This window comes from Mastigoproctus giganteus, chromosome 1 (genome assembly GCF_048544385.1).
Source record: "Mastigoproctus giganteus isolate SK-2022 chromosome 1, ASM4854438v1, whole genome shotgun sequence".
Classification (NCBI taxonomy): Eukaryota; Metazoa; Arthropoda; class Arachnida; order Uropygi; family Thelyphonidae; genus Mastigoproctus; species Mastigoproctus giganteus.
This window is the reverse complement of record NC_143575.1, coordinates 57,167,492-57,187,220: the sequence shown is the minus strand read 5'-3', so window position 1 is coordinate 57,187,220 and position 19,729 is coordinate 57,167,492. Positions and strand designations below refer to the sequence as shown.

The window sequence follows — 19,729 nt, the reverse complement described above, 5'->3', positions numbered from 1 at the left end:
TGCTCGGGGATATGCGGTGGTCATTCCCTAACCTTTCCGCATCGTCCATATTTGGTGGTGACAGGCTCGAACCCCGGTCTAATCAAGAAGTGTCTGCTATGCACTGCTGCTCCTTCCCACCTGGCTACGGAGGCGCCTCAATATGGTTGTGCTTTCTTCATTCGATAATGCTTCAAGCGGCTGTAAATAAGAAAATTTTAATTGTGGGCATGTGGTATATCCTCCTTACTAGTATTCAATAAGTTTGTTATTTTCTAGTATTTATTTATTTACCACATTTTCCAGACTGTAAGATGTACCCACATCTGAGAAGCCAAATTTTGGAATAAAAGTATTTTATTGTGTACGTTTGAAAAAGAAATTTGCTAAACGAAATTTCAGTGTATAATGATCCTTTTACTTGTTATAGAAGGCCAAACACTCATCGTCGCCACTGTTATACACACCACAGATGTTAATGTCTGAACTTTCTTCAAAGGGTGCAGTTTCTGAGTGCTTTCAAGGATATTGCTGATTCTGCATTTCTTTAAGAGACTTGGCGAGTGTTTCATGTTCCACTAACTCCAACAAATTTTGTGTCCATTCGTACACTTGATGAAATTGTTGGTAAAGCCATTCATCCTGTTGTAAAATCATGATCTTGTGCCTCCATCCATTTGATCAAATCTTCACTCATGAATGATTTAAATTCTTGTTGGTTGATTAGACCGGGGTTCGAGTCCTTGACCACTAAATACGGAGGATGTGGAAAGGTCAGGGATTGACCACCGCATATCCCCGGAGCAATATGGCCTTAGTTGCTAATGCTCCTAAAAACCAAATAACAAACAGCTAGAGATAAAAGCATCACTGTATACCTAATATATCGTCAGACCATAAGATGTGGGGGGGGGGGGTTTAGACATTTTCTCGAGGGAAAAAGTTTCTTATGGTCCAGAAATACAGCAAGTACTGTTTGCTGTTGGTGACACCTAGATAAACCAGACTTCATTGACCAATTGTTCAAAATTCATTCTGTGTGCAACACTGAGACAACTTGTCAAGAAGCATTAATTGTGTAATGGTGTTTATCACTCCAAACACTGATTCAAATAGTTAAAAAAATTTAAATTTATGTTACATGACACCTTTGTGGATAGGATGGCTTTCTGAAGTCAGTAGTGGCTTTTTTAGCACTTGTGCTGGGGCCATGTCACATTAGCATATGATTCAAGAAAGCAAGCTTATACAGCATCAGCCAAAAGAAAAAAAAAAAACACATTTCACACATACATTTGCTCTAAACGTTTGTCCAGTTCTTCCTTGAATTTATATAAGCTCTCAACTTCCACGACATGGAAGTTTGTTCCGGCAACCAACTACCCGCTCGCTAAAGGCAATGTCCGCACATCTATTCTACAACTGTCTTTCCTCGATTTGAATTTATGCCCCTCAGGTGTGTAATCTGAGCAAGAGGAAGAATTCCATCAGCAATTAGCCTGCTCAACCGATTCAAGGCCTTATACACCTTAATCAGATCACCTCGCTGGTGTCTAGTCTCCAGATGCTAAAATTTGCAGAACTTAAGCCTTTTTTGGTAAGAGGACCCTTTCATTCCCTTCACCAATCTTGTTGCCCTTCTCTTTACTTATTTTAGCAACTCTACATATCAAGGCACAGCCTGACCATTGCCTTATACAAAGAGATCATTGTCACGATCCCATGGCCTGCTCTGGCAGTCTGTCTGCACTGCTCAGAAAACTTCATATCTGAATGCACAATTACCCCTAGGTCTTTTTCATTCTTTAATTGTCCACATTCACCACAGTAATTCCTTTTCTTCTCTTCTCATTTCCCGCTTTTTTTTTTTTTTTTTTTGTATACTGTCTACGCCGATTATGTTAAATGTGATTAATTACGGTACACAGCATGTATATACTCTTGCTGTTTAAGGTTATTGTATTTTCATTCAACTTAATAAAGAGACACATTGCTTTGAAAGTTCCTTATGCTGTGGTGCTTTTATTTACTTGATAATTTTTATCCTCCATTTTGTACTTGACTTGTATTTGTTGACTTAAAGTTTTATTTATCAATTATAGTTTCAAAACCTTTTATGATTTTTTTTTAACTGTTTATGAACTTCTTGAAATACTGAGTTTTGCATAAAATCTACCTTCTTGAATCCTTTATCAACTAACAGTTTTAATTTATTAGTGGCACTTCATCATTTCAGCATACTGATGTTTTCTACTCCAGTTAAACTATGGGACTAATTTCCAGGTTTGGTTAAAACAAGAGACTGATTATGGAGGGCATTCCCTGGCAGCTAAGTCACTAAACAGTTGTGATGGTGGAGAAGACTTTCCCACAGCTCATGTTGATTAACAGCTGTCAATCAAACAGTGTTACGTTTGTTTTGATATGTATTTTGAAGCATCAGCAACAGTTTTTATTTGTCACTCACACTCAGGTATTTCCTTTTCAGCATGTTTATATGTTTACTAATCCAGATCTGCTACAGGTTTAATTGCTACATTCGATAAAAACAAGAGATCCACAAACTTATGAAATGTACAGCTTGCTTGTGATGTTTGAGCTATCAAGAATGGGACGTGATATTGCCAAGGAGAATGTCTTTGTGAGTGCTCAATGTAAGGAGTGTAAGGATATTAGATGCCAACTCAGCATTGTTACAGGTCTTTGAGAGTTTAAAGCACAAGATGAATTAAATTGAGGTCTATCAAGCTCTCAGTTGCCCACATCACTGCCAGAGCTTGCACTTGTTCTGGAAACACAGCAGAAATCCGCAAGGCAGAATTCACTTATCCCACAGGAGCTAGTTGTTGTCGGTGGCTCTATTGTCAGCCTTGTCAATCGCTTCAGTCCTGGAGAGATTGTGCAAAGTTCAATAGGGTAGAATTTTTCTCAGCGTGGTCTGTGCTTGTTGATAGGAAAGACTACCTCTACAGGGATGGAATACACTTAAATAGAAAGGGTGCAAGAATATTTGCTGATGCTAACAAGGCAGTGTTAGGTGGGTCAGAAAATTTCTAGTTTGGGTGATACACAGACTAATAGATTAGCGGTAGTAGCTGGCAGAGGTGAAAGTGATTCTTGCACTGCTTCTATTAGAATGAGCAGCAGCCTTGAAAGCAGGATGCTGGGGATTTAAAGAACTGCTAGGAATCATTATGAAAGAAGTAAATACATGAACTATGTTAGTGTAACTAGGAGTAAGAACAGGTGCAGGTATACTTGCATATGAATTTGAAGTGCTGGTCAAGGCATCAAATTGCAGACACTGTTGAGATATCAGAGATGTGGTGTCACTGAAATATAAGGGATGCATAATTTGAATATGGGGAGTACAATGTTTACAGAAAGAACAGACAGGATAGGAGGAGGGGAGTAAAGTGTTTGGGGTAAAATGGCACCAGGGGTTTTTCCCCGTCTCCATGTAGGTTACGTTGTTGTGTGATTGTACGCTCTAAAGGCCAGAGATTTAAACGTATTGTGGGGGGGTTATAAAGTTGTATATATATATATTATTTATATTACTTTCCCTATTTAAACAACTCCCCTTTATAATATCTCCCCACTTGCGCATCTGACTTTACTTCTCAGAAAATTCTAAGTTCATAGGGGAGAAACTCTTATATATGTTTAATTCCCATTGGTTAGGCTTGTGTCCAGTACAACAATTTTTTGCCTTTAGTCAGCGGGTGGTTGGTTGGTGGAACAGACTTCCATCCCTTGTGGTGGAGGTTGATAGCCTAAATAAGTTTAAGGCTCAGCTGGACAGGTATTTTGAACGAACAGAGGGGTGAAGTGGAAGTGGTTTTTTTTTTTTTTTTTTTTGGCTGATGCTGCATAAGCTTGCTTTCTTGCATCAAATGCCTCTACTAATGCTAATTACACACACACAAATGTTATACAAAAAAACAAGTTTATTATGCATATTTACAGTTAAATCATAACAAATCTCATTAAGAATAGAATTTCACTGTTTAAACACCAAGGTACTTACAACATATCCAGTCTCTTCCTATCTAACAGGCTCCTTTACAGACTTGACTTTTTTTTTATCTCACCTTTCTCATTACACATACACAGGTTAAATAGTTACACTCTTTATATGCTCACCTTATTTCTGCTCCTATTACAACACAATCAAAATCATACCTCATAGGTGTCAATAACATTTTTTTTATCATTAAAGTTAAATATATCATTGATCATATTACTTTTATGTATCATCATAACTACCAATTTATTCTATAATTCCCTATTCCTCTTTCTTATATATTTCTTTAACCATTGTCAGTTACAGAACTTGATCACCAAAATACAATGTCACATTCAAACACACCTTTAAGGGTTGGCAATATACATAAATTTTATCTCCACACATTTAAGGGTTGGCAATATACATAAATTTTATCTCCACACATTTAATATTTCTATTTTTACTACAATTCCTTCCGTTCACTTTCTCATCTACATTACTATCCTCCTTATTCCAAATTACTGCCTAAACCAACCATAATTGCCTTAGAGTAGATTTTACTCCTATTTGGTTCACCCATCTAATCTTATCTTTATCATTAAATTCCCCATATCATATTACAGTCCTTTCACTAGTATTTAACTTACAGTATTTTCAAAATAACTTTCTCTTATCATTGAATTCCCCAAATATCGCACTACAGTCCTTTCTCTAGCAGTTAACTTACAGTATTCTCAAATTAACTTACACTTACTTAATTTCTATGGTCAGGTGTCTTCATAAGGGCCTTCTATCCTATCCTTATCCAGAGCTGCTATCTTCTGCTATCCAGGGCTATATCTTACAGCTTCCAGGGCATCATCATATGGCGTTCGCAACTGCTACTCCGCTTTCAGGATCTCTACTTTGCCTGTAAGGACGGCTACCTTCTGTTCCAGGGTTGTTACTTTGCCTTTCAAGACTATTTCAGGATGTTATTGCCTTCCTCCGTGGACTGGGTCTTCTAAGGGAATCTTCCTTTCTCATTCTCACTGTTTGCAGAACTTCCTTTAACTACCCCTTTCCCGTTCATCTCCTAATTTCTCACTCACTACATTACTGATAACCCCACTTCGACTTTTTTCGTCAGCCATTTCTTCATCATCTTTCAAGCAACTCCTCCCGACTCACCCTTTCACTAGCACCGCTCAAAAAATTCTCCCCTCTCCTTCTCTTCCTTTTTCCACTCTCTCTTTTTTGTGTCCATATCCATCCACAATTTTCTCCAGGAGTTTTCCACGCCTTCCCACAGTGTTTTCTTCCAATCACTCTTTCTTTTTCATTTTTCTTTCTTTTCATTTGTTGGAAGGCCTAGTTCAGCCTGCCCCGTAGCACTAGCACGTGATTCTCTATATCCCTTTCTTTACAACCTGTTGACATGTGTTCTTTGATGTCGGCCGAATACTTCAAAACAACTCTTTCTGTCTCATAACAGCTTGTCTCTATTGCACTAAAAAAAAACCACAAATTGTGACACTGGATACATAGCGTCTATTTTTAGAAACTAGTGTGTGTTGTTCAGAATACGTTTCCAGTGTGTGACCCCTCATAAACCTTAAGTTGTTTTTGTAGCGCCGCACCCCCTGCTGGGTTTGTCATAGTGTCAGTTCCCAGTCTTAACGGAAGTAAAGCTAATGGCTCTGTTTTCGTTCCTACTACTCTTTTAATTTTTATACCTCTTACCAGAATAATTCTTATTTCTGAAACTGCATATATTACCCATTTATCCTATTAATGGCAAGAATCAAAGGAAAACTAACTTTCAAAGTCTTTATAAAAAATATTTTATTTTTGTAAGATTTTCAAATCTTACAGTGTATTGATATTGTAGTGTGTAATGTCATGCACCATTGTTCTTCTGGCCATTTAGCTGCCAGGCCTCTGCTGAGGCCCGACATTGCCCGCACTTTGCCCCTTGGAGGTGACCAGGTACACCAATATTTTAAATAAGTACTCTGGCAGGTCTTGCCACCTAATTTCCTGAGATTTCAGTGGCTAGGACAAAAAAAATAAAAATATCAAGAAGTGATTGCGTGTGGGTAGTGCTAGAATTGAGAGGCCAAAAATTGTGGGCGAATCTAATTTGGCTGTAATTAAATTTAAATTTCCCTTCTGGTGGGGCATTCTCACTAGAAGGGAAAGTGTAGGTAGCAAGGAGGGGAGAAGACAGAAGGACCGTCACCCCCCCCACCTAGGAAAGGGAAGAAAAAGTGGGACAAGCAAGGGCACCAATATCTCAGATCCCCAATAAGGCTAGTGTGCAGGTCCTGCAGTTTATTCAGTCGGTGGAATGTCATTTCTGGGACATTCCAAGGTTTCCAAAAGTCCAATTTATTTTGTAGCCGTTCATGGGTTAGGGTCCCATCGGAGGTTTTTAGTCCAGTCTGTTTGGGTGTGCATTTGTGATTTTATTTTGGTCCTTCTGCTGTGAGGCCAGATCCCTGCAGGTTTAATTTGTTCTGATGGTCCTTAGTGGTGTCAACGCGTTTTTTCAGATTATGTGCAGCTTTGATGGGTACTTGCATTTTCTTCATTACATTGGTTCCGGCTGAGGGAAGGTCTGTCTTCTGCTGAAGAATTCCTGAGTGAATTTTGTTAGCACTTTGTAGCTGTGTTCTTCCAGGATGAGGGTTCCTGGTTTTGCAGTGGAAATAGAATTTCAGTGATGAGCCGGCATCATAAATCTTTATACATGTGGCAGTGATACATGAGGTGTTCCCATGTTTTTGTTTGGCCACAGTGGCAGAGAGGAGTGTAACTGAGTCGGAAGCCTGATAACTTGTGTCTGAATGCACAGTGTCCGGTGAGCAGGTATGTGACCAGGAGTCCAGGAGAGAGCCAGTGTGGGTATTTTGAATATACTATCTGAATTGTTAGCACGAATTTCCAAGTGATTTCACCTTTGACTGAGTTTTCCCAGCAAGTTTGCCAGGTCTATTGGAGATGCAGTGTGAGTTGCTTCTTTTCCATTTTAGGGTCATTGGCTAAGTCAATCGTGTAGTTCAGGCAGGTGTATGTTTTTCCTTTGGTGAGGTGGTGGAGGATTCCGACACGAACTATCTCCAGGTCCAGGGGAGGGCACCCATAAGGACCTGCAGTGCGTGAGTACTGACCATCCTGCAGGCTCTGCAGATCATAAGCAGAGTATATCTTTGTATTGTCTCAAATTTTTTCCTGTTGACCGCGGTGGTCACTTTGTGGTGCCAGACTCCGGAGGTGTACGAAATGGCTGGCAGGAATACTGTTGTATAGAGGAGAGCAAGGGTCCTTTTCCTCAAGCCCCAGTCCTTACTGGTGACTCTTGCAAAGAGTGCAGAATAGTTTCTGATTTTATTCCTGATGTATGTCAGATGTGGTGTGAAGGATAGATTCTTATCGAGCATGACTCCCAGATGTTTTAATTCCATTGCAAGTTTGACGGTTTTTCCCTGGACTTTGATTTGGGGGGGGTCCTAATATCTAGGGTCCTGAGTACAATTAAACATGTCTTGGTTGAAGAAATTGTGACTTTGTTGTTGTAAGCCCAGTTTTGCAGGATAGTGACTGCTTTATTTGCACAGTTCTCTAATTGTGCTCGGGTGTCCTCAGCAAGCATCAGAATAAGATCATCTGCATATGACTGGAATATGATGTTTCCAAGGTTGAAATTTAGGAAGCCATCTAGGATGACATTCCAAAGAAGAGGGCCCAGAGCGGAACCCTGTGGGCATCCTGTGTGTATCGACTGTGATTACGGAGCAGCATGGAGTAGTGACTGTGACTGACCTGTCTGAGAGGTATGTACTAGGGCTTGCAAACCGGTTTTATAAACCAGTTAAATCCGGTTTTCATATTGAGTTGTTAAAACCGAAACCGAGCTTCTAAAACCGGATTCGAATATTTTTTTAGTTAGCTCTCGAATATAGTTTTTTGTTACGCACATTTTCTTTTGTTTGTTTGTTTGTCTGGATCGTTCAACTGCTTTATGTTTTAAACATGTTTTTTATTTTATTTTATGTTTAGGTACGAATTTCATGGGCAAGTGGCCCAAATCTAGGAGGGGTACCTTTTATCTTCCCACCTGTAACATGGCACGATGCAGGTGTATTCATTTACGACTGAAAGTGAAAGTGTGTTTAGGGTCAAACGGCACCAGGGGTTTCCCCCAACTCCGCGTAGTTTACATTGTGGGTGAACCAGTTAACTGGAAGAGCCAGAGATTTAAAAGTGTGTGGGAATTGTATTTGTGTGGTGTCGTGTACCGGTGTTCATCTGGTCATTTAGCCGCCGGACCCCCTGCTGAGACCCAATGTTGCCCCACTTTCTCCCCGTGGAGGCAGACCAGGAACTCACTTGACTTAAGTTACTCTGGCAGGTCCTGCCGCTTAATTTCCTGAGATTTCGGCGGCTAGGTCCTAAAAAAAAAAAAAAAAAAATTGAAGATATACATATATATACATCCATGCAGTTGTAATTACTTTGAATATTTGCATACAGCGTATAGCGTCCATGCATTCAAACGGCAGGAGCAGGGCAATGCATGAGATAGGCCGAGACTGGGCGAAAATTATTTTTGATTTGATTAATTTAGGATGTAGGGCGTTTGCGTCGTGTATAGGTAGAGTGGGGGAGGAGAGGCAGAAGGCTGGGGGGGTAAAGTTAGAAGTATGGGGGCGACAGAGTAGATGTCCCCAGGTGGTCAGTGAGGCATATCCATGCCTCACCAGAAGGAAAAGGGGGGTCGGCGGAGAGAGGGGGGACAGGGTGTCTCCCCTCTTCCCGCCTGTGTTTGGGTTTAAAGTAATCGAGTCAGGTGCTCGATTTTGTTCGCCAATATGGCTTGGTGGCAGCGAACTGCACGGTCCAGGTCGGTGTGTTCCTTTGACAAGTCCAGGGTTGTGGTCATTCAAATGGTTGTAAGCCGTGTCCTTTATTCTTAGTAGAGTAGGTTTCCTTGTCGGTTCCACAATGCGCCAGTCATGACACTTCGTCATTATCAGTTCTCAGCTTGAATTTGTTTTATTGCTGTTGGTCATGGTTTGGTTGTTGTACGATGAGGGTACTACTGAGTGAGTCGGAGCGATAGCGTAAAAGAAAATGCTCAACATTTCTCCGTTCCATCTATCTTGTTCGCCAGGCAAGTTATGGAACGTGCCTTATTGAACCCACCAGAAACAGATTCGCTGAATATTGCATCAAATTTCAATCGTAGAAAGCTTTTTGCTTCTTTATTCGTATTAAATTTGCGATCAAATGTTCTCCAACAAGCAGCTTCACCAAATTTAGCTTTTATGTAATTTTGAAAATGCAATAGATTTAATTGGGGGAAAAAAATTGCGAGTAAATAAATAAAAAATTTCTTTCGTGAAAATTTTGAAACTTGCCTCGTTTAGACTCTTCATTCAGTGCTTGCGGGAGTGACGCATAGTATTGTGCCTTTGTTAACTTCAATATTTTTATTTAAAATTGTCGGTGATATAAATTCCTACTAATTAATATTTATTACTCTTAATATGTCTAAGATGAAATCAAATGTATGGAATTATTTTGCTCAAAAAAACAAAGATGAAGCACAATATTCGAAATGTCAGAAGATAATGAAGTCGTCTGGAGGATTTACATCATCTTTGATGTTGCATTTAAAGAAAATGCATCAGATTGACATTAAACAAGATAACAGTGAACCTCCCGTAAAAATGGTAAGAACATTAGAAAACTTTATCGTTAAAAAATCTATGGAAGAAGAGATTTCAGAATTAGCTGCTTTAGATGGATTTTATTTTAATTCAATTGCCAAGAGTGAGTTTATACAATCAAGCCTTCACCTTCAGAGAAATAAATACGATAAATTACCACCAGCCTCAGTGAATGGAATTAAAATATGGTTCTGAATTATTATAAAACTAAGAAAGAACTCATTCAGCATTTCAAAAATTCATTGGTTTTGGGTGCACGGTATTCATTGATTCTGGACGAATATACGTCTATACAAAATAAAAGGTATATGAATATAAATGTGTATTCAAAAGACAATCATTGGTCGTTAGGTCTTATTGAGATTAATGGTTCACTTGATAGCAGAAGAACTGAGCAAATTGTGAATGGACACTTGAAGGATTGGTTTGAACTTCGATGAGGATATTGTTGCCTGCACCACCGATGGAGCAACAGTGATGATTAAGTTCGGGAAGCAAATTGTGCCTAATCATCAACAATGTATAGCCCATTGTATACATCTGTCAGTTATAGATGTACTTTATGAAAAAGCAATTAATTACGGTGCCACAGTCTCTGAGTCTCCCAAAGACAATGAAGAAAGTAGTGATGATGAAGAAGTTGAAGAAAGACAGCAAGGCATGCTTTATCAAACCGACTTTACCGATGAGCTCAATTATTTCTTCAATCCAATGGTCAATATTGCACAAACTATTAACAAAGTCAGAAAAATTTGCAAGCTTTTTCGAAAATCACCTACCAAAAATGACATATTACAAAATTTTGTTAAAGCAAAATTTAATGGGTAAGAATATAAACTTATATTAAATTGCAAGACTAGATGGGATAGCATCTTCTATATGATTGAGAGATTTTTGAAATTGAAATATTGCATTCCAAATGCTCTATGTGCAGTACTGCCAACTGAAGCTCTGTTTGACGATGACTGGAAAACACTTGAATTGCTATGTGAAACTTTGCGACCAGTTGAAATGATTCTGAAGATACAGACTTACTTAAAGCAGAGTCTTCAATAGAATTTCTGCTTGCTAAGCTCGATACAGCAGAAAACCCATTGGCTTTAAAGTTTCACCAAAGCCTTTTGCAGCGTTACAATGCAAGACGAAATTGCCAAACTGTGGCTTTGCTGAGCTATCTACACAACCCCAAAAAGTTTAGGAAAGAAGATTCGGGTTCAAGAACTTGTGATTTTCCAAGTAAGCAAGTTTTGAGAAAGCATGCTGAAGAGATTTATCAGAGATTATTTGCAAAACATTCCAAAGGAGTCTTAGCGTTGAATGAAGAAACTGAAAATAAACTAACTGTTCTTTTAGAAGAAAACAAAGACTCATCTAGTTCCGATGTTGGAGATACACTCATGCAAGAGTATGATAGTGTAATAAAGAGATTAACTGAAGAGCCTTTTAAAAATATCCGAGTGAACTGGAAATCAGCAAAGAATTTAAAATTTTGTAGGCAACTAGCAGTAGAAATGAAAAGCTGGAGAAAGTTTATAGAGCACTGCTGACCATTAAACCAACAAGTGTCCAATCTGAGAGAGTGTTTTTGATCACTGGTCTCTTTAACATAAAAATAAGGTCAAGTCTTTTTTCACATTATTTTTATTTATTTATTATTATAGGGCTTATTATTTTTTTGTTTACTATACCAGAAGATAGTTTTTATTCAAAGGATTTGAATACAATTTGTAATTTTGTATAATCTCAAGCTGGTTACTTTTTTGGAGAATTTTAATTTTTTTATTTTTTTTACTATAAGAGGTGATAGATTTTGTTTAAAAGATTTGATTACAATTTGTACAAAATACCCAAGATAAAATAAATACCTGTGTTATAAGCTTTTAATTATTTTCCCTAAGTCTGAGAAAATCGGTTTTAAAACCGGTTTTAAGAGTAAACTTCGGTTAAACTCGGTTTTAAAATTTCTAGGTTTTATGCAAGCCCTAGTATGTACTGATGCATTTGTGTAGATTCGAGGGGGTATGCTCTTAGCTAAGAAGCACATAAAATGTAGGGCAGTACATCCATTTGACCAGTGCAATGTCGATTTAAGTTAGTGTGATGTAAGCCCTGGGAAAGCAAAAATGAGAGTAGGACATGTTATAGAACTAATGACTGTGATGAGTACAATGAACTGCTCTACAGAGAAATAGAGTAGGCCAATAAATGAAAATATATTATAATCAAGGATTTTAAATTTACAAATATTGACTGGAACTTGTGGGTTCATCACTCACAGACTAGCAAGACTTTTGTAGATTTGTTGGATGAATGTTTTATATGGAAGCAAGTTAAATAAGCACCAATAGATGGTAATACGATTATTCATGCATTCAGAATCTGCAGATAAAGAAACCGCTAGGTGGCAATGATCACAGTGTATCCATTTGGAATTTACTTAAAGATGAAACTACCATCGAGGGTAAAGGGAAGGGTTTTTGCTTTTGTGAATTAGTGCTATCAGACAGTTTTTAAATTCTATACAATGGGACCACAGATGATGTTATCATCAGCAAATTCTAAATGGGAAGTGTTTAAGGTATCAATCATAGAAGCTACTAGGCTTTTCATACCATCTAAGAAATACTCTTCAAGGTATAGGCCTAAATGGATGTCAGATGAACCAGTGAGACTCGTGACATAGAAAAGTAATGCATGGGATGCAAATAAATTATCAGAGACACAGAAGCCCGTGGAAGATATAAACTAGCTAGTAATCAAGTCACAAAGGGGTTTAGACAAGCAAAGGTAGATTACGAGATACCTTTGGCAAAGGATGCAGAAAAACAGTATAGACTTCTTTACTTATATAAATGCTAGAAGGAAGGACATGAATCAAAAATGGTCCACTTGATATTCATAGTTCAACTGTGATGTTGCTGCTCAGGTTGCTGACAAACTAAATGAGTATTTTGCATCCACGTTCATATGTGAGAAATTCTTTGGGGAAGGTAATGCCAGAAGTTTATCAAACTTTAACAGAAAGCTAAATGATTTTGTAATAACTGAGAGGAAAGGAAAAGAAAATGTTGAATTTAAAAATTAAAAAAAAAGACACCTGGAGTTGGATGCTATCTATTCAATTATATTAAGGGAGGTAGAGGAGGAAGTAGGCAAACCCTTGGTCATATTATGATTCCTCACATCCTTGGATTTGAGAGAGATCCCTGCAGACTGGAGATAAATATGAATGTATCACCAACTCATAAAGTGGGATCAAAGGGTGACACAAATAACTACAGAACTGTTAGTTTCACTTCTGTTCTGAGGAAAATAATGTAGCCAAAAATTATATCAGTAATTAGCTGAAGATTAACAATAAACTATGATTCATCATAATGAAGACATTAACTGTATTATTATTATTATTATTAGCCATATTGTGGAAGGCACTAATTCCATTAGTGCAAGGAAGCCTGAGGCTTTTGCTGCACCAGCCAAAAAAAAAAAATCTGAGTTACCCTCAGAGAGAGAGAGAGAGTCAAAAGTAAAAGGGGATCATCAAGGAAGAGAAGGATGATGATATCCAGCTCAGGACCCTGGGGTTAGATTGGTTAACATTGTATTGTTTAACATGTGATAAGTTATAATTCCTTTGGAGATGCTACACCATGTTATGGAAGATTAGAAGAATGTCTGCACAGAGATGATCACCTTATCCCCATCCTTAAGTAACTTCCCTATAATGAAGTTCTACAGAAAAATTTTGAAGAATTTACATTTTATTTTACCACCATATTATGAAATGATACCTCTCTATAAAGAAGTTTTTGGTAGAAACCATTTTAATGTTTTTTGACTATTAACAACAGTATGTTCAGTATGCTTGAAAGAAGGTAGCGTCACTCCATTGTTCACTAAGGCTGGGATTACATCATTTCATCAAATGACATTTTGTTGTCACGAGATGCCAATAAATTTTGGTGTTCAAAACTCTTAGACTTTGAAATGCTGATGTAGCCTAAAATTGTAACATTGCAGTACCTCTAAAGAGTGATTGTTGTTAATTTTAATGGGTTTGTTTTAATTTTGCAGTATCCTTTAAAGAAACTTTTGGAAGTATATTGATTGAGAATTGAGCCACTCAGAAGCCAAACTGATCAACTCCACTTTTTGTAATTTTCTCAATTTTAGTATCACAGCATGATTAGTGCTTACCTTTTCAAAAACCAAACAATTAACCTTGATAATTCTGTTTCTCACACAAGATGGCAGAACCATGTATGGCTTCTGAATAACAGTTAATATGTTTCAGAAGCCATTTCGATTAACTACAGTTTGGTGTCAACAGTTGTCCATAATCGGGGTTATTGTGAAATGTTAAACAAGAAACATCATATTAATTATAAAAGTAAATTTTTTTTTATAAAAGAAACAAAATTTATGGACATAAAATAAAGATGGCAAGTAATTATTATTGTGACATGCAGAGTATGAATCAGATAGTGATCCTCCAATACTCAGAAATTCCAATTCAAGGAAATGTTTTCATATTTATTTGGATTCATCTTCTGATTCAAACAAGGAAAACATTGCCCATGACCCAGCTACCGAGACAAATCATTCAAATACTAGACGGAAACTGAGCCGGAATCCTGACAAATGGGCTCAAAATATTCAGAACCGTAAAAGACTACAAGGTATGCAGTTCAAAAAATAGGAATGGACATTTAATGCCTGCAAAAGAATTTCAAGATAAACCATGTCAGTATGCTCGGAAAGTAATCAAAATATCACTCCTGATCAGAACAAGCCATGAGGGCATTTTACTACTTGGAAAGTCAAGTTAAAAAAAATATTTTGATACAGAGTTCTATTAGGATAGCAATAATATAAAGACATTGTCCCAAAGATAATACCAGGAAGCCACAATCTCATTTTATATTCGACAAAACAGGCAAGATGTTTGTGTTTGCAAGAAGTATTTTAGGGACGTTTATCAGATAAGCGATGGACAAATATACAATTGTTGTTCAAAAGATGAAGTTTCATGTCTGAAAGATTGCTGAGGTCGCCATGTTCCAGGCAATAAAATTGATGACTCACATGTCATAAAATATAAATTTGTTTCCGACTTATACCAGTCAGTATACAAGAGCTCATAATCCTAGGTGACAATATTTGAATCCAGATCTTAATATTAAGAAGGGTATGAAACCTATGTCACATGATGTGTTAAATAGAAGAAATAACACCAGTGAAAGAAAAATATTATTCAACATATTTTCTACTAAATTCAATTGCATTTTAGGCAACCTTCCAAGAACACATGCCAAACTTGTGTTTTCCTAAAAAAAATTAAAAAGTTCATTCTGCAGAAGATAATGAAAACCGGAAGGTAGAGATTGAAAAGGAATTACATTTATGCAAGACAGAACTGGCTTGTAGTCATATGGCCGTGGATCGAAGAATAGCATCGGAAGAAATTTACGTATTTAGTTTTGAATTAGAAAAACTTTAGCCTTTCCACAAACTTACTATGTTAGTGGCTTATCACAAGTGAAATTTATATGTCTACAATTTCAACAAAGAAAGATGTAAGCTGTATGTATGTTTTGCGGACTCTAAAGGATCGTGTGGTTCCCAAGAAATTTCATCATGCTTAATTGAGTATATAAAAATCATAAAAAAATAATAATAATGTACTCGGATTCATGCACCGAACAAAATAGAAATATTAAAACTGGTTCAAAGTACAAAGATAAAAGCCGAATCAATTGAAATAAAATTTTTATTAATTGGGCATAGTTATTTGCCTAATGATTCAGATTTTGCCATTATTGAATCACATGCGAATAAGGATCAAAACATTTTTTCTACCACTTATTGGTACAAAATCATCAGAACATATAAGAAGAAAAAACCGTTTAATGTGGTTGAGTTGACTCATCAGGACTTTCTTTCCACAAAACCATCACTAACAGAAAGAAAACAATTACGGGATTATCAGTCAACTGGCTCAATATGCACTGGATTAAATTAGAGGTCAAAGCCACAAATTATACAATTCAAATGCAAGTTTAACGAAGATATAGAGTTTGATTAAATAAATATTATAAAATCCCAAGCAGGTAGACCATCAATACTCAAAAACAGACCAGCCCTTGTTATATCCTTCTGATAGATCTGTAACAAAAGAAAATAGAAAAGACATGATGGACTTAATTGAAATACATTCCTCCCAGTAAACATGGCTATTACAAAAAATTTAAAGACAAATCGAGTGCATTGAACATTGGTACATTGGATGCATCTGACATTGAAGATATTATTTATGATAATAATATAATATAATAAAGACAATAATAATAAAACAGTTCCTATATCAATTTTCTGTTGAAAGTTCCATTATAAATAATGTTATAATGACTTTTGTAAAAACATGAACAAATATTTTTGGTATATTTATTTTTATGAATTTTATATCTTGTAATATAAAAACCTAGATCTTAAATAATACACTATATAATATTTGTTGGTGCATATATTTCAAGTAAAATTTAAAAAACACTATAACTTCATCAATTTTCTTTAATTTTTATTTCATGGAGTTGATCAATTATATCCTTCTTTGAGTGGCTCAATTGTTGGAATAGGTGGTGAGCTACCAGAATACAGTTGACATTAGCAAAGAAAACATTTTCATAGGTCATTTCCCACACTGTGCCACATATCAGAACAAGCATAACCCTTTTTATTGACAGCTGCCAATTGACATGAGGTGTATCGGAAAGTTTTCTTTGCTAGCATCAGCTGTTTAGCAGTTGATATTGTATGGCTAAGCTGTTGGAGAAGGCTCTCCAACATTCTTGAATTTATTTAAGCTATCAATAAACATTTTCCCAGTAACATTTCGTACATGAGTTGACTAGATTTGTTATTGATAGAAATTATTTCCTTTTCTTTGATTTTAATAAGTAACAGTTTATGAAACTAAATGTTAACAAGGTAGTTATAATAACTGCACAACTTTGGATAAATGCACAGAGCTGAAATTTAGGATGGACAATATTCAGACAATGCAGAAAGGTAGTTCTGTTAAATTGCTGCCAGGGAAAGGGAAATGGTGCTCCATAGAAGAATTATACAAATTATACTCTTATAATTTGCAGAAAAGCTATAAGAACAGCTGATGACAAACTCATGAATTGACTTGTATTGATGAATTGCACTTTGTTCATTAAACTGTTGCCTAAACAGTAGCAATTTCTTAACTGCTCTTCATGAATACTGCCACTGGAAAACAGTGGCAGTATTCATGTTTTGTGAAAAATGTGATCCTCTTTCACAAAACAGGCTAGGCATGTTGATAAGAAGTTTGGAGAAACTGCTAGTTTGTATACTACAGCATACAAACTAATATTCCTATTCCTGTCTTTATTCCCAGACAGCCTCTTCTAAGGATGTTGATGAGATTATTATTACAAGGTTCTTCGAAGCACGCCACACTAGTAAATATAAACTGAATATTATTCAATAAAACTTTTTCTCTTCATTGCCTCTTTAGGATGGATGTAGGCAGTACAGATAATTAGTCATGGAACATTTTGAGTATGGACAGGGTGCTGCTTCCAAATGAGTAAAAGTATCATTTCCAGAATTGTTGGATGTGGGAAGCATCACATCCACATGTTGCCAATGAGATTTTCCTAGTCTGTTGCACATTAACTATGTAATATAGTTCCACTGCTTTAATGAAATGGTCCTGTAACTGTTCTAGGTATACTGAATATGCTAAAAGTACCACACTATTATGGAGAGTACTTATAATTATAAAAGATGAACTAATACTCACTTTTCTACATTGTTCAGATAAATGATTTGCTTCAATCCTTTTAAAGCATGGTACATGTATATTTCAAAGACAACATAGTTATCTTTTCATATACTCCTCAAACAGCATTTATTCCCAACATTCAAGCTAGAAGTTGGATTTCATGCAAGATATAGTACCATCATGTTTTCCCAGTAATATGACTATTTCCTGACAATATTCATAAAGGCTGTATAATTTCTGGTCTCTTCCAGCTGCTTGCCATCTTGCTCACCCAGCTTCTGTCCATGTGATTTTGGTTATGAAGTTATTTGATGGACAAAATATAGGGAACATTTAAATTCTAGCAGACATAACAAAACATGCTGAGAACACTCCAAAGGAAGTGTTGCAAACAAAAGTTGTCAGCATGGTTCTGCAGTCCCAGCATATTGTTAACATCATCAGTTCATAACATTCGGACAAACATTAATGTGACTTGAGTGCCATTTTCAATCTGAAGAAATGCATTCCATAGCTGTTCAACATGGGTAATGCACTGTGTTATTTCTCTTGGTGACACTTTACAGATTTTTTTTTTTTTTTTTTTTTGTATCATTGCTTTCCACATCACCTGTTGTCCATTCTACAATTTCTGTAGATGGAAAATAGCTAATGTAATTAGCTATTTCCCATTTACAGGCCTTCAAAGAGATGGTTATTATAGCCACCTTGTACAGTTTTATAATTAAATGTAAATAAACAAAATGTGTTTTAAGCATTACTAATTAGGTATTTTTATTCTGCTTTCTAGGTAATAGTGTTCTTGAAGTAGAAGGCCTTCCTGATGGCATGAAGCGTAATGAGGTTGAACGTTATTTAGAGCAGGTGGCCAGTTTAGGGGCCAAAATTCAATTTATTTCACCTGAAGGTAGCACAGGTTCTGCTAGTGACATTGTTAGCTCGAAGTATCAAGTGCTGGCTGTTTTTGAATCAGAAACTGCTGCACAAGGGGCACTCCTGAACATTAAGACTACTAAGTTTCAGCTAAGACCTCTTATGCAGCGAGGAAGAAGCAGTTCCACAAAAAATCTATGATGAGTTTGTGGTTAGTGTAATCCCTTAACAGACAGACTATTTTTATAAAACTAAAAACTACTTTCTTATAAAATGTGCCATGTGTTCCGTGGGAAAACACAATATTTCATGAGTGAGAATATGCCAAAGCAGCAGGTTAAAAAAGAAAGATTGTTCAAATGAACAGTTCTTGGGCACAATATGGATATGTCAAGAACTTGTGTTATATATATATATATATATATATATATAAATAAATATATATATATATATAAATATAAAAGAAAAAATAAAGTGAACCTGCCTTTTACGCAAACCTGCCTTCCACCCTTTACCACTTCAATCTGTACTTGTTCTAATGCAGATTACTCTCAAGAGATGGCAACATCTGCTTTCAGTCTTTCAACAAGCACCAGGCTGTGCACAACAGTTGGCCTCCATCATTTTCAATGTTCTGCACAAATTTACTTCTGTTGTTGTAAAACTTAGAGTTTTTATCAAACAATTAATATTTCAAAACCTATATGGTCTGTTAAGTAATATATATTGTAGTGCCAGTCTGGTTTTGTTTTCACAGGTTTTGATATGGCCAACTCCACATTCAGTGTTTGTCAGATGTTGCAATCATTGTTAGAAAGATTAAAGACATTAAGTTAATACCTCAGTGCCAAGAGTTTAATTTTAGAGTTCATTTGTGCCAAGGTATAATTAGCTGATTCATTACTTATTAATTTTCAAAAATTAATGATGTATGGTAATCACATTTAGAATCTTAGCAATGGGCTTAATTGAACAGTGTAAGTAGTATGCACAAAAATTTGGGGTGATCACCAGTCCCACTTATCACACAGGAATATGAAGTATTGCTAATTTTAATGAAAGCTAACTGAATATATTGTGGGTAAGATATTTTTAGCCATAAGATTAATAACATCCAGTTTATTTTATTAACCATAAAACCAAGTTTCATATTTTTCTCCGATCTTTTTGATATACATGAAACATTTATATTTCAAATTTTAAAACTAATTTAAGAAAATAAATAAAATTTATGAAAATAATTAAATATAAATTACAGGTAATAAATATCTTATTTGCTGAGAATGCAGTAAATGTTGTTGCCTATTGTGATCATACCTACATAAGAATTTTTCAGCA

The 19,729-nt window shown here is 36.2% G+C and overlaps 1 protein-coding gene across 10 annotated transcripts in view; it reads left to right on the top strand.

Moving 5' to 3' along the window:
• Positions 1–18,793, top strand: part of enc (R3H domain containing protein encore) — a 702,629-nt gene extending 683,836 nt beyond the window's left edge. For all 10 annotated transcript variants that reach the window (XM_090373011.1, XM_090373031.1, XM_090373022.1 and 7 more), the window contains one exon: positions 18,309–18,793. In XM_090373011.1, the coding sequence (XP_090229137.1) occupies positions 18,309–18,592 (284 nt within the window). In that variant the 3' untranslated portion in view covers positions 18,593–18,793. The remainder of the gene's footprint in view (positions 1–18,308) is intronic.
• Positions 18,794–19,729: the final 936 nt, after the last annotated feature.